Source organism: Pelecanus crispus, chromosome 10 (assembly GCF_030463565.1).
Source record: "Pelecanus crispus isolate bPelCri1 chromosome 10, bPelCri1.pri, whole genome shotgun sequence".
NCBI classification, from domain to species: Eukaryota; Metazoa; Chordata; class Aves; order Pelecaniformes; family Pelecanidae; genus Pelecanus; species Pelecanus crispus.
This window is the reverse complement of record NC_134652.1, coordinates 150,903-165,986: the sequence shown is the minus strand read 5'-3', so window position 1 is coordinate 165,986 and position 15,084 is coordinate 150,903. Positions and strand designations below refer to the sequence as shown.

Sequence of the window (15,084 nt, the reverse complement as noted above, 5' to 3'; positions counted from 1 at the left end):
AGAAATAGTGAGAATGTGAATTTCTGAAATGAAATATTCTGAGATCATTCTCCCCTTCTATAATGTAAGAATATACATAAAATGCAAAGAAAAAACTAAAAAAGACATCTTAAAAATTTCTGTATGCTCCCTAGTGTGCTTCCATTTTCTTCAGGCACCAAGTACATGAGCCACTGTTAAATTTGTTTGCCAAGTTTTAGCCACTGTTTACCACTGTAGGGTTTGTAGTGAAAGGAGGTGTCCTACATACTGCGCTCCCAATACTCGCCACCTTCATCTGGCTCAGCTTACTTTTCCAGTGTGCCGCCGTATGTCCATATAACTTAAGAAACAATTATTGTAAGAATACATAAACGTGATCCTGCAACACATTTGCAGCCTTCCTTACAAGATCACGTAGGAGACCCACATGGCAGAGCATGCACTGTGCCTCTAACGCCTCGTACCAGGGGGCCCTCGCACCTGAAAGCTTTCCTGCAAAGCGTACGTCCTTCTCGCACTGCCTTACACCCACCCGTGCTGGAGGCCAGGTCCTGCCGACACCGACACTGGACAAAGTGAGCCACGCGTCAGCGCTGCCCAACACCTGCGCACGGCTGCCTGATACAGAAATTTGCGGATACTATTCCTCAAAGTCCAAACCTCTCCGTAAGAGGAAACGGAGTATTCAGAAAGTTCCCGAAATAAAACTCAACAGCAACCAAGTTCCTATGAAGCAGGCATCCCTTATTGCAGCACTGGGGATTGTTCCCTCACGAGTGCTCCAACGATTGGCAAACTTCCAGAGATTTTATACTATCAAGGTATACATATTCATAGGATTTCTAGGAAGCCATCTACATAAACATGAGATCATTATCATATGCAAATGTACAATCCGCATGCATAATCGCCCTCTTTGGTGGTTTTGGGGGTCCTCTGGTGGTCTCCGATAGTCTTCACTTGTCCGCTAGTTGAACTTTTGGGCTTCCGTTGTCCATTTATGGCCGTTTAATTAGCTCATCAGTCCTTTTGGCCTTGGAATGCCATGAAACCGGTTCCTTGAGTTCTTATCTTGGCATGGGGGTGTTACCAGTGTTTTACACAGGAAGCCTATCGAGCTTGCTCAGGGTCTGTTTTCAGTCATGCCGGGCAAGGAGTCGCATTCTTCGAGATACGTGTCCCAGCAGGTAACTGCAACTGTCAGAGGTTATCCCTTCCACGCCTTTCCCCCTCAGCTCCCCTCGAAGCCCCAAAGGGCAGCGCGTGGCCTCCCGCGCCGAGCCGCGGGGCTGAGCCGGGGGAGGGGAGGCCGCCTGAGCCGCGCTGCACGCGGGGAGCCCGCGCTGGCGGCAGCGGCAGAACGCGGCTGGCACGCGAGAAGCCGCCGCGGCCTCGTTTGGGCCCGGCGGGTACCCAACGCCACGCGGCTCGCACGCGGAGCAAGGCACGGGCCTCCACGCGCGCCCGGCCGAGACGGAGCCGCGGGGGGGGGGGGGGGGAGGGCGGGCAGCCCTGGCCCCAGAGCAGCTCGGCTACAGAGCAACCAACGTGCCGGCTCCGCTCCGAGACGGGACAGGGCGAAAACCCCCGCCGGCGAACCGGGCGTCCCGCTACCGCGCCCGTGCCCGGTAGCACCGGAACGCTCCTTCTGCCGCCGCCCCGCCAGCCCGGCCCACCGAGCACTTGCTCGTCCCAACGCCCCTCCCCCGCCGGGAGGGAGACAGGAAGACAGGGAGGGAGACAGACAGACAGACACCCCCAGCGGAGCGCGGGCTCGGCCTCACGTGCCGCCGCGCTGCCGGGACGGGAGGGGCCGGAAGCAGCGTGACGGGGCGGGGGCCGGGGCCACAGGAGGAGCCGGTGCGACCGGCGGGTGAGTGCTGCCGCGCTGTGCCGCCCTGTGCCGCCCTCACCGCTGGCGAGCGGCCGCGGGCGTGAGCTGTGTCCGGGGGCGGGGGGGCGGCCTGGGCTGCGCCCGTGCGGTCGCGGCGAGGCCCGGCCCGGCTGAGGGGCCGCCCCTGCCGCCGCCCCTGCCGCCGCCCCTGCCGCCGCCCCTGCCGCCGCCCCTGCCGCCGCCCCTGCCGCCCAGGGAGGCCGCGGGGGCGGGCCGCGCTGTGCCGTCGCGCCCGCCGGCAGCTGAGGCAGGCGGTCCCTCGGCGCTCCGCGGTTGAGGCCAAGCGGTTGCTGCTGCTTCCCCTCCTGGGCCGGGAGCCGTCGCTATGCTGCTCGCGGAGGGCTCCGCGGGGGAAAAAAAAAAAAAAAAAAAAAAAAAGCGAGCTAAGCCTTAAAACTTCAAAGGTGCCGCATCTGGGCGCTCCCTGTCCTCCTGGTCCTCGCAAGCTTTCCACAGCGTTGTAGACTTTGTTTCGGATTCTCTTGACGGCTGCAAAGCCTCGCTGCTGCATGGGGTTGTTGGCAGAGTGAAATTGCAGTTCGGCCCCCTGCAAGCACTGGACTGATTGATGAGCTGCATTGGCCTCGCTCTTCAGCAGCTTTGTGAGAGCAGAGCGGTTGCCCCTCGTGAGAGCTCTTTTTCCTTGCTTGTCTCCTGTGTCTACTTAGAAGATTTCTCCATGCCCAAAGAAAATATTTAAACCCTCCTGACACTTGCGTGACTCATAAAAGTTATTACCTAGGTTTTGACCTAACTCCTGGTGATAAGCCTGTGGTGTTCACTTAGTGTTTCTTCACAGGAGATACAACAGGATCAGATTAGAGGGTTTTTTTAAGAAACCTGATAGCTCTCTGAAAGAAGTAATAAAACTGTAGATAAAGGACACTTAATGAGTAAAGCTTACACAGTTTTCCAAAAGCCTTTGGCAAGTGTCTCTGTACTATGAAGTCAAGAACAGTTTTATTTTCTTAAATGAAAAATAACTAAAATGCTTCCGTAAGTGCTTATGCCTGTGCTGATTCTGTACCCTAAAAAATGATGAGTACTTGGAAGTGTTTACCTTCTTTCTCTTCTCAGATTTGCTCTTGATGACACTGAGAAGCAATTTATAAAGGGTTAAAATAAAGTTTTCTTCCTCCCTGTTCTATAGTAAGGTGTTTATATTTAGTCACTTTAGAAAGTATGTTACCTTTTCTCTATTTCTGTCGGTGAATAATTTTTGTTAACTGCTTTGTTTATTTTTTTGCTTGCTGTACTACCTTCTTCTTCTAAGCTACTCTTTGCCAGGGTTGTTATAAGAAGTGCATTCAATAGCAGAGTGAGCATCTTTCAGGCTTAGCTTCAGGAATTTTTCAGCTGCTCTTGTTGCATGTTGTATGAGTAGGAATATGAAAGCAACGGTATCTTTATGTTTTTCTGCAGCATCCAGGGAAGAAAACGTCTGAGAGTCACTGTGGATGATACTCTGAAAAGTCAGTTCAAGGTGTAACAAAAGTCAAAAAAAGCCAACAGAATGGTAGAAATTATCAGGTAAGGAATTAAGTGCAGGATAAAAGACCATATCATGCCACTATATAAATCTTTGCTTTGTCCAGGCTTGAGTACTCTGTGCAGTTCTGGACTCTCCCTTGGGTAATATGCTGTACTCTGTTTAGGGTAATTGGGGAGGTGGAGGAAGACCAATGGAGATGATTGTATATATGAAATAGCCTTGATATAAGGAGAGCAAGAGCATCCTACACTGATTCATTAGTGGCACTAAGGGATTGCTGTGCTTCTCTCCTGCTGGTGCTAGTACTCACACGATTGTATAGAAAGGTGGGTCTCTGACTGGAATATTACCATGATCAAGCTGTTTTTTGGAGGGGGGTGGGAACTGCAGCTTTGAGCAGGAGGGGTGGCAAAACTGGTGCACTTCTGGTGCTAGAATTGTTTAGGGACAACTTGAGCATCACAGCAGAGGTAGGAATGAGAGGGTGGGTGCACTACAAGTCTGTAAAATCATGAGTGGTGTGGAGAAGGTGAATAGCCCCAGAGCCACACAAAGCTGGAGACCAGGAGAGTATTCAGGTAGTTTTAATTGCTTTCTTGTCCTGCCCATATACTTTATCTGGGCATCTGACAGACTGCTGTTCAACTGATGTGTTTTATTTCTTCTTTTCCCCATTAGGATTTGAGTGTCAGATTATCCTTTATAGAAATTGAATGCCATCTCATTTCTCCCCAACCCCAAAAGAAGAGGGAAACACATTGTAAGGGCAGAGAATAAAAAAGGAAAGGTAGGTAAAGGCAGATGGCTTAAAAATAAGGAACTGGAGGAAATGCGGAGCTGAGCGCACACAGTTCCCTGAGGTGGAGATGCTGCTGAATGCTGTTTTGAGTGGTGCTCAGATGAGAAGTGATAGGACAGGGGCTTAGAAATAAATCCTACAGTTGGTGAATATTCCCTGCTTTTTCTTAGGAAGCTGTGGCTGGCTGGCTTAACCATTGCCAGAAGGCAGTTGTTCAAGAGGTTCCACAGTGGGGTTTTGAATATGGAGGGTATGAGTAAAAAAAATTAGTAGGGTGAAAAAGTGCAACTAAAGCTTCTGTAAGAGGTTCTGGAAGAGAGGCTAACACCCAGGGTACTAAATGTAGAAGTCAGTCTTTCTCCTGAAATATTAAACAAGAGTGCTGACTTCAGTCTACATTTTTCAGACTTCTTTTCATTCTATCCTTGCATTTCCCTGGCTACAGTTTCTTCTGGGTACAAACATGTGTCCAGGTACTTGATGTGCATCTTGTTGCTTAGTGGTACTGTTGTCACTGTACCAACCATAGCTATTACAAAATTTTTATTCAGTCTCCATTGCTTTTTCTGAATGATCTTTGGCACTTGTACGACCTTCATTTGATGGCTGTAGGGAAACTGGGCAGAACTGGGATGCTAGTTCTATCATCTTTATCCTTAACAGCTGGTGGAACCTGATGTTTTGCTGCTCAGTGCTGAGAACAGGTGGTAGAAGAAAGTAGCCAGATTTGATCTAGGCAAGAGTAGAGAGATGATATTAGGAGGAAAGAAATGCTTGAAAGATGCTAACTAACCCTATCCTGAGGTTTCTTAGTGAGGACTAGTGCTTGATTAAATTAACCTGTGTCCTTATGTTCCTCACTTAGTAATCTTGATTAAAGCAGCTACTCTGTGTGATTTTTTTTTTTTTAATTAGGTGGGAAAAAAAGTCTTTGCACAGAGGTATACCTGTGTTTGTTGCAACTGTGTCTAGGACTGAAGGTGGACTGTGGCATGTCTGCCTACACAGATTGTTAATACCATCAGGATGGTTCCATGCTTTTTCTCAAAGATGGAACTCTCTTTAAGGTTACTCAAGGTGTTCGCTACCCTTAACTGTCTGAAACCACAGTTTTCCATTCCTCACTTCCTACTACGCTTGCTCTACACTGAGGTAAATAACTGCTGACTGGGTAGGAAATCTAGGATTCCTTGCCACTAAAAAGCATCCTTCCATAAAAAACTACGGGTTTCATGTGGCAAGTGAAAGTACCAATTTAGTTTCTGTTCATTTTCTCTTACCAATTCTTCATCTATTTCAGTGTCTGAAAAAGAAAAGCAGCTCCTCAGTATCTGCAGGGGTTGAGGGGAACCTGTTGCTTTTCATTTGGAAGCACAGTTCAAGGAAGTTGCATGTGCTAAAAATTGGCTAGGTGAGCCTAAAATGAGGGCATTCCTGTTTCTTGTTAGCTGTTTAAAAATCAAAATGAAGGCTTGGCTTAACATAAAAAATCAGCTGCTGTGATATATCTTTAATCACTGTTCTGTCCTTTTTGTGAGTGAGTGACCAACATTCTATGAATTCTGTAGTATCTTTGAAGATGAGAAACTGTAGATTTATGGTTTCTACTAATTGCACTGTTAAGAGTGCTTGCAGATGACACCAAGTTTGGCAAGAGTGTTGATCTGCTTGAGAGTACGAAGGCTCTACGGAGGGATCTGGACAGGCTGGACCAATGGGCCGAGGTCAACTGGATGAGATTCAACAAGGTCAAGTGCCGGGTCCTGCACTTGGGTCACAACAATCCCATGCAACGCTACAGGCTTGGGGAAGAGTGGCTGGAAAGCTGCCTGGCCAAAAAGGACCTGGGGGTGTTGGTCGACAGCCGACTGAATATGAGCCAGCGGCATCCTGGCTTGTATCAGAAATAGCATGGCCAGCAGGACTAGGGAAGTGATCGTTGCCCCTGTGCTCAGCACTGGTGAGGCTGCACCTCAAATACTGTGTTCAGTTTTGGGCCCCTCACTACAAGGACATTGAGGTGCTGGAGCGTGTCCAAAGAAGAGCAACGAAGCTGGGGAAGGATGTGGAGAACAAGTCCAATGAGGAGCGGCTGAGGGAACTGGGGTTGTTTAGCCTGTGTCGTGGTTTAGCCCCAGCCAGCAGCTCAGCACCACGCAGCCGCTAGCTCACTGCCCCTGCCCCGATGGGATGGGGGAGAGAATCGGAGGAGTGAGAGTGAGAAACACTCCTGGGCTGAGATAAGAACAGTTTAATAATTGAAATAAAGTAAAACAGTAATGATAATAATAACAATATAATCATGATGATAATAATAATAATAGTATACAAAGCAAGTGATGCACAACACAATTGCTCACCGCCCGCCGACCGATACCCAGCCAGTTCCCAGCAGCGATCGCTGCTCCCCGGCCAACCCCCGCCCCAGTTTCTATACTGCCCATGACGCCATATGGTATGGAATGGCCCTTGGGGCAGTTGGGGTCAGCTCTCCTGGCTGTGCCCCCTCCCAGTTTCTTGTGCACCTGGCAGAGCAGGGGAAGCTGGAAAGTCCTTGCCTGGCATAAGCAGTACTCAGCAACAGCTAAAAACATCAGTGTGTTATCAGTGTTATTCTAAATCCAAAACACAGCACTATGCCTGCTACTAGGATGAAAATTAACTCTATCCCAGCCGAAACCAGGACAGCGAGGAGAAGAGGAGGTAGAGGGAGACTTTATTGCTCTTTACCACTACCTGAAAGGAGGGGGCAGTGAGGGGGGTGTTGGTCTCTCTTCCCAAGTGACAGGTGATAGGACGAGAGGATGCAGCCTCAAGTTGTGCCAGGGAAGGTTTAGATTGGATATTAGGAAAAATTTCTTCACCAGAAGGGTTATCAAGCACTGGAACAGGCTGCCCAGGGAAGTGGTGGAGTCACCGTCCCTGGAGGTATTTAAAAGATGTGTATATGTGGCACTTAGGGACATGGTTTAGTGGTGGACTTGGTAGTGTTAGGTTTACGGTTGGGCTCAATCTTAAAGGTCTTTTCCAACCTAAATGATTCTGTGAGTCTCTTAATTTAGAAATGAATGCAAATAGGATGTGGGAGATAAGTGAAGAGCAAAGCCAGCACTCTTGCCCTTGTGGAGGCATTTGGGCTGCAGTGGAGAAAACAAGGGAGGTAAAGGGCCTGAGGAGGTAAAGCCACTCTCAGAAGTTTTGCTACAGATCCCTTTCATCTGCTGTCTGCATCAAACTGCAAACATCTGAGAACAGGGAGAATTAAGGTCAAGGGAAGCTGATGTGGGAGATGACTCGGCAGCCTGTGCTGCGGGTAGGGCTGTCTGGACTAGTCTGGGGCCAGACAGAAAACAGTTGTTAATGCTCTGACTTGTAAAGCTCTGGATTTTGTGCTGCAACGTGGAGTAGAATTACATCATCTGCTGGGGCAGCAGGGCGGGAAGGCGCGCGCTGGCGGCGGGGGGGAAGCCGGAGCCGCTGAGGTTACATCAGCCGCCCGCTGCCCTCCCGCCCGCGCTGGCGGCGCTGAGGTGGCGGCGGCTGCTGCTGCCGGGCGGCCGGCGATTGGCCGCGGTGGGTCAGCCCCGCCCGCCGCCGCGGGAGCGCCGCCGGCGATTGGCTGCGGCGGGTCAGCTGGCTCAGCCCCTCCCCCCGCCGGCGATTGGCCGCGGCGGGTCAGCTGGCTCAGCCCCCCCCGCCGGCGATTGGCCGCGGCGGGTCAGCTGGCTCAGCCCCCCCCGCCGGCGATTGGCCGCGGCGGGTCAGCTGGCTCAGCTGGCTCAGCCCCCCCCGCTGCCGCGGGAGCGCCGCCGCCTCTGTCGCCGGGCGGCCCTGCGGGTGCTGCTGCGCGGAGAAATCCGGGTCACGGTTTCAGCAGGAGGGGCCGGGTACGGAAATACCGGTGGATCTAAGTGCTCAGGCGAAGAGTGACGCCTGTAGGTGTCACCGATCAATGTGCGACACGTAAGTTGTCTGCTGCTGCATTTCGTTAGGCTAAACTTCCTGCCTGTGCTTGAGCGCGTTAGGCTGCCTGCCCCCAGTGTGAATCCCTCAGCTCCTCAGCTTGCCCTTTGCAGGGCAGGCAGCCGCCGGTCCTAGTCCTGTCTCTAGTGCTGTTGCCATAGAGGCCTCTTTGTGCTGCCTAAATAGACAAGGTACACCAAAATGGCACAATGCCGAACCTCGCAGGTGCTCTCTTGAGCTACTCAGACTGACAGTATTACTTAGAATGGTGCTAACAGGGCAGTGACAGGGTTTACTCTGCTGCGCGAGGCGATGCCAATAGATGCAGACTGCCTTGACCACGCTGTCCTGCTGGAATGGATTCTTGGTAGAAAATAATTGCATGGTACGTGTTGCTTTGAATTGCCTGTTCTCTGCGTGTATAACTTCTGTAGAACCTGGGCAAAGCTATTTGTGAACTGTTCTAAAGACAATTTATTTTAAGCTTTATTTTAGTCAGCTCTTCTGAACTGGCTTCCCTCTTGGTTTTGACTTTGCACTAAGAACTGCAGATTTATATTATTTTTTTCTTAGAAAACTTTTAGTTGGTAAGGTAACAAAGCTGTATAAATAATAAAAGCCCCTGAATGTTACAGAGGACTTATTTGTGTTACGGTAAAGACATACTTACTTAAAATTGTGTGCGTTTCCTTGGAACTTGATTTATCTCTGCTTAATTACTTAAGTGTAGTACAGTATAGCTCCTTCAATAGGAGTTTGATTTCCAGATTTTTTTTCACATGTGGAATGTCCTAACACTTAGTTGAGATATTAGCCTTTATATATAAAACTGTGAAAAAAGTTTATTCAGTTTTATTCTATGAACTCACTGCAAATATTTGTGGACATTCCATGGACCTGCAGCCAACAGACTGAAAAATCAGTGTTACAGGTTGTTGTTGTTAAAGGCACCAGTTTTAGGATTTGAGACCTCTGATTGCTTGGGAAGGTGACTGAGTCTCTTTACACTGATCTGGAACAGAATCTAAATGTACTGTGCTACTTAACAGCTGTTATGAAGATAACAAATTCATGAAAACTAGCCAATAGTATTGTTTTCTATGAGCAATGCTATAAGGATAACTTTTTATTTAAAGAGGTGGTGGGAGAGTCATATTTTTAAAAGCCAGGTTTGGAAACTAGTTTGGAAGGAGTAGGTTTTCCTAGTAATGAAAAAAAAAATATTTTTAAGCTGATGCTAGATTCTTGGAGTAATACCTGAATAATGCATTTTGCACTTCTTTTTATTGCTCCCTGTCCTCAAAGTAAGGCAGAAGTTTTTAATTTTTTTTTTTTTAAATTATGGACCTTTTTTTTAGTTTGTTACTAGGGACCACAACTATTCCAGGTATGGAAGTGGTGGAAGTGGGAGTGGAATGGAAAATGAGGATTGAAATTACCTTTAAATTCTTGATTGAGTGAGAGGAGAGAAAGGCGTTGTTCTGCAGCCTCGGACTAGCCCGAAAGGAAGCTTGTAATTTACAGCGTGCCCTGTACTTTCTGGCAGCATCATTCCCATTTCACATGTAACTCTCTCTTTTCTTGTTGTCTGCTGGTACTTTAAAATTTCCGTTTCTGTCTTATTGTTAACTTAGTTTCCTTGCCTTTTCTCGCAGGCTAGTTTCAAAAATGTGCTATTTCTTTCTAATCTTTTTCCTTCAAAAGAGCCACACTGTCTACCACTTCTCACTCTTCATTGTCTGCTTGCTCTTAGCAAAGTTGTCTCTGGCAAAGGGAAACAGGAGGCAGTCTTCCAGAAGGACAAGGTTGCTCTTAGTTGCAAGCAGCCCTGTAGTGAGAATGTGAAGTGGTTCTCTGGCAGATCAGTAGGAGCAACCAAAGAGACACCACAGCTTGATCTAGCTAGTATGGGTCTGTATTCCAGTGACAGTGCAACACCAGGTGGTGTTGCAACGGTCACCACCACAGAAACGTGGTGGGACGACTCTCATGACTGGAGTGCTGCACTGGATGGCTATCAGCTCTTCAGAAGGGATAGGCAGGGAAGGAGAGGCGGTGGGGTGGCTCTGTATGTTAGGGAGTGTTTTGACTGTATAGAGCTCGACAGTGGTGATGGCAAGGTCGAGTGCTTATGGGTAAGGATGAGGGGGAAGGCCAGCAAGGCAGATGTACTGTTAGGAGTCTGCTATAGACCACCCAACCAGGATGCAGAGATAGATGAAGTGTTCTACAAGCGGCTGGCAAAAGTCTCGCAATCGTTAGCCCTTTTTCTTGTGGGGGACTTCAACTTGCTGGACGTCTGCTGGAAATACAACACAGCAGAGAGGCAACAGTCTCGGAAGTTCCTAGAGTGTGTGGAGGATGACTTCCTGACATAGCTGGTAAGTGAGCCTACGAGGGGAGGTGCCTCGCTTGACCTGCTGTTTACTAACAGAGAAGGGCTTGTGGGAGATGTCATGGTCGGAGGCCATCTTGGGCTTAGCGACCATGATATGATAGAGTTCTCGATTCTTGGCGATGTAAAGAGGAGGGGCAGCAAAACTGTTGCCATGGACTTCCAGAGGGCAGACTTTGGCCTGTTCAGGACGCTGGTTGGGAAAGTCCCTTGGGAGGCAGTCCTGAAGGGCAGAGGGGTCCAGGAAGGCTGGGCCTTCTTCAAGAAGGAAATCTTAAGGGCACAGGAGCGGGTTGTCCCCGTGTGCCGTAAGACCAACCGGCGAGGGAAACGACCGGCCTGGCTGAATAGGGAGCTTTTGCGGGGACTCAGGGAAAAAAGGAGTCTACCGCCTTTGGAAGAAGGGACGGGCAACCCAGGAAGAGTACATGGATCTCGTTACGTCATGCAGGGAGGAAATGAGAAAAGCAAAAGCCCAGCTAGAACCCAATCTGGCCACTGTTGTAAAAGATAATAAAAAATGTTTTTATAAGTACACCAACAATAAAAGGAGAGCCAAGGAGAATCTCCATCCTTTGCTGGATGTGGGGGGGAACATTGTCACTAAGGGTGAGGAAAAAGCTTAGGTACTTAATGTCTTCTTTGCCTCAGTCTTTAATAGCCAGACCAGTCATCCCCAGGATACTGAGCCCCCTGAGCTGCAAGACGGGGACGGGACCAGAATGGAGCCCTCATAATCCAGGAGGAAGCAGTTAACGACCTGCTATGCCACCTGGATGCTCACAAGTCTATGGGGCTGGATGGGATCCATCCAAGAGTATTGAGGGAGCTGGCAGAGGAGTTTGCCAAGCCACTTTCCATCATCTGTCAGCAGTCCTGGTTAACAGGGGAGGTCCCTGATGACTGGAGGCTTGCCAATGTGACGCCCATCTACAAGAAGGGCCGGAAGGAGGACCCAGGGAACTACAGGCCTGTCAGCCTGACCTCGGTGCCGGGAAAGATTATGGAGTGGTTTGTATTGAGTGAACTCAACAGGCAAGTGCAGATCAACCAGGGGATCAGGCCCAGCCAGCATGGCTTCATGAAAGGCAGGTCCTGCTTAGCCAACCTGATCTCCTTCTGTGACCTGGTGACCTGCCTGGTGGATGAAGGAAAGGCTGTGGATGTCATCTACCTGGACTTCAGCAAAGCCTTTGACACAGTCTCCTATAGCATTCTCCTTGGGAAGCTGGCAGCCCATGGCTTGGACGGGCGTAGTCTTGGCTGGGTAAAAAACTGGTTGGGTGGCCGAGCCCAGAGAGTAGTGGTGAACGGAGTTAAGTCCAGTTGGCGGCCGGTCACAAGCGGTGTTCCCCAGGGCTCTTTTTTGGGGCCAGTCTTGTTCAATATCTTTATCAACGATCTGGATGAGGGGATTGAGCGCGCACTCAGTAAGTTTGCAGATGACACCAAGTTGGGTGGGAGTGTCGATCTGCTGGAGGGTAGGATGGCCCTGCAGAGGGACCTGGACAGGCTGGATCGATGGGCCGAGGCCAACTGGATGAGATTCAACAAGGCCAAGTGCCGGGTCCTGCACTTCGGTCACAACAACCCCATGCAATGCTACAGGCTTGGGGAAGAGTGGCTGGAAAGCTGCCTGGCCGAAAAGGACCTGGGGGTGTTGGTTGACAGCCGGCTGAACATGAGCCAGCAGTGTGCCCAGGTGGCCAAGAAGGCCAACAGCATCCTGGCTTGTATCAGGAATGGTGTGGCCAGCAGGAGCAGGGAGGTGATTGTCACCCTGTACTCGGCGCTGGTGAGGCTGCACCTGGAATACTGTGTCCAGTTTTGGGCCCCTTGATACAACAAAGACATTGAGGTGCTGGAGCGTGTTCAGAGAAGGGCAACAAAGCTGGGGAAGTGTCTGGAGCTCAGGGCTGATGGGGAGCGGCTGAGGGAACTGGGGGTGTTCAGCCTGGAGAAGAGGAGGCTGAGGGGTGACCTTATTGCTGCCTGCAACTGTCTGAAAGGAGGTTGTAGTGAGGTGGGTGTTGGGCTCTTCTCCCAAGTAGATAACGATAGGACAAGAGGAAATGGGCTCAAGCTGCGTCAGGGGAGGTTTAGATTGAATATTAGGAAAAATTTCTTCACGAAAAGGGTAGTCAAGCATTGGAGCAGGCTGCCCAGAGAGGTGGGAGAGTCCCCATCCCTGGAAGCGTTCAAAAAACGGGCAGACGTGGCACTTTGTGACACGGTTTAGTGGGCATGGTGGTGTTGGGTTGATGATTGGACTGATGATCTTAGAGGTCCTTTCCAATCTTAATGATTCCTAGTTTTTACTTTCATTATAAATGATCCAGCCACCAAGCCAGGAGGTGTGGAGTTGCTACTCTACCCTTAATTGGTTTAGTGGTGGACTTGGTAATGTTAGGTTAATGGTTGGACTGGATGACCTTAAAGGTCTTTTCCAACCTAAACGATTCTATGATTCTGTTACTGTAGTGGGAGTCGAAGGCCTGACAGGAGAGGTTGTAACAGGAAATGTCTGGGGGTGAAACTTCAGGTAGAGTGCCTGGTTCTGTTCCCTAAGGGAGCTGGTCTGTGAAGGGAGCTGAAGACGAACAGGTAGTTCCACTCAGGATAACTGTGGTGGAAGGGATTCTGGATAAAGGACCAGTTTGCCAGTTCAGGAGCTGCTGGACTCTGAGCATCCCTCTGACACACCACTAAGACCCTCCTGGGAAGATGATGGCTGACAGTAGATGCCAGGGTGAACTTCAAGGTGGAAGAGTCAAACAGCCCGACATACGAACAGTGGGAATTGTTGTGTCCCCCCGAGGCGGGTCATGAGGTGCCTGGTAAGGATTCAAAGAAGGAATATCTAGTTGGTACTGTTCACTAGCTCCTTCAAGCTTGCCCTGTTATGAGAAGAAAACTTGGACTACTTGCTCAGTTGTATTTTCTGCTCTGAGTCCTTTGTCTTCCTCATCCTGGCAGTGGTCAAGACTACTATCTCAGATGAAATACAGAACTGGAGGGACTTTGCACATTAATATTGTTCGAATGCTGTGCTATATAATCTAAAGGAGAACCATTGTCTGCTGGTGACTGCCTTGTCTTATATAGAGGTGTATATTTTGGTAAGGATTATAATGAGGTATAATAACAATACACTGATGCAGGGTAATGAAGCAACTTCAAGTGTTTGTGTACATGTATGCCAGAACTGCCAGGTGCTGTGATTGTGATGATATTTGTAATAGCTGTCTTCCAATGCAGTTACTATGAGCTCTCTTTGTCCTCTCTTCAAGACCTTCTTTCTACCACAGCTTGTGCAATGTTTGTTCTATTCCAATTGTGCAGAGGGATGGATTGAAAGCAAGTAAAGGAAGCAAAATTTTGTGAAAGGGGAAGGAGAGGTTTCATGGTTTAAGCACTGTCTAGGAGAACTGGATTCTTGTTAATCTCCTGTGTTTCCTTTGTGGTACTAGATGCCTTACTTCAACTAGACCTGTCATAGGAAATTGCTAATTGTGTATCCCTTGTTTGCTGGGTACTCGCTCTAGTGGATTTCGAGTTACAAGAATCCTGAGTGTTTACAAGTTCGGTCAAGGGAAACTAATGCCAAATATCTTGGAAACTGGTGTCCTTACTTGTAATCATGGTTAACATCTTGTCGTTTGGTAGCGCTCAGGGAAAAGTGAATCAGCATATCTTCTGTATTGAATAGGGCTGAGATTCATGAGAAGTATAGTAGATGCTGTGTTGTGGGGTGTATGGAGAAGTCTGGATGATACAACCTCTCTACTTTTTTTTTTTTCATTCCAGGCTTCTCTGTGGATAAAGTTATGCCTTTTCTCCATTGTAGGTGCACTTACTAATACTCTTTTCCCTTCTTGGAGAACTATGTTTTCTTCTTTATATTTAATAATGATCTTCTGCCAGCAGGTAGGGAACAGGGGGCTTCAGTTCTTCTAAGTCACAGTCTGAGAAATCTGCAAAATGGAGAGAGTGGGCTGTCTGTCTCTTGCACAAGGAAATTGCATTAAGACTGTGCAGGACAAAGAGGAGTTGGGTTGGGGGCAGGGTTAGGAGAGAAATACAGATGGAAATTCACTGATATTTAACCCGTTTCCCCCCCTCCTCCCTTCCTTTTAACTTACAGATATCCTTGATTTGCAGAAGGCATCTCAAAATGTTGTGTCGAGCTGCTCTGAGCCCTCTTGTCCGTTCCCCTGGATGGTGCTTTGTGTTATCGCCACATGCCATGGCAGCCATTTCCCGTTTATGTATGTATGAAAGAAAGCACATGTTTCTAATAATGTTGGTCAGTATGTGTCTGGGCATGCCTATGCTCTTTCCTATGTTGAAAGGAAAATCATCTCATTAACATAATTCAAAACTTACAACCTTTGAAGTGAGCTGCCATTGAAGCTCTACTTTCTTAATGTTACTTTCTCCATTTTTAGTTAATTAATATTCAGCTGAATGTCTGGTGTATTTTTCATTCTGATGTGCATGTCAAGCAAAAAAAGTTGTGAAAGTACTGCTTCTGTAAAAGTTCTTTATTTCAACCTCAT

The 15,084-nt window shown here is 48.7% G+C and overlaps 1 protein-coding gene across 2 annotated transcripts in view; it reads left to right on the top strand.

The window, feature by feature from the left end:
• Positions 1-14,685: 14,685 nt before the first annotated feature.
• Positions 14,686-15,084, top strand: part of ALDH18A1 (aldehyde dehydrogenase 18 family member A1) — a 31,935-nt gene continuing 31,536 nt past the window's right edge. The window contains exon 1 of one of the 2 annotated variants that reach the window (XM_075717426.1): positions 14,686-14,793. In XM_075717426.1, the coding sequence (XP_075573541.1) occupies positions 14,700-14,793 (94 nt within the window). In that variant the 5' untranslated portion in view covers positions 14,686-14,699. The remainder of the gene's footprint in view (positions 14,794-15,084) is intronic. The other variant, XM_075717427.1, reaches the window with a different exon arrangement.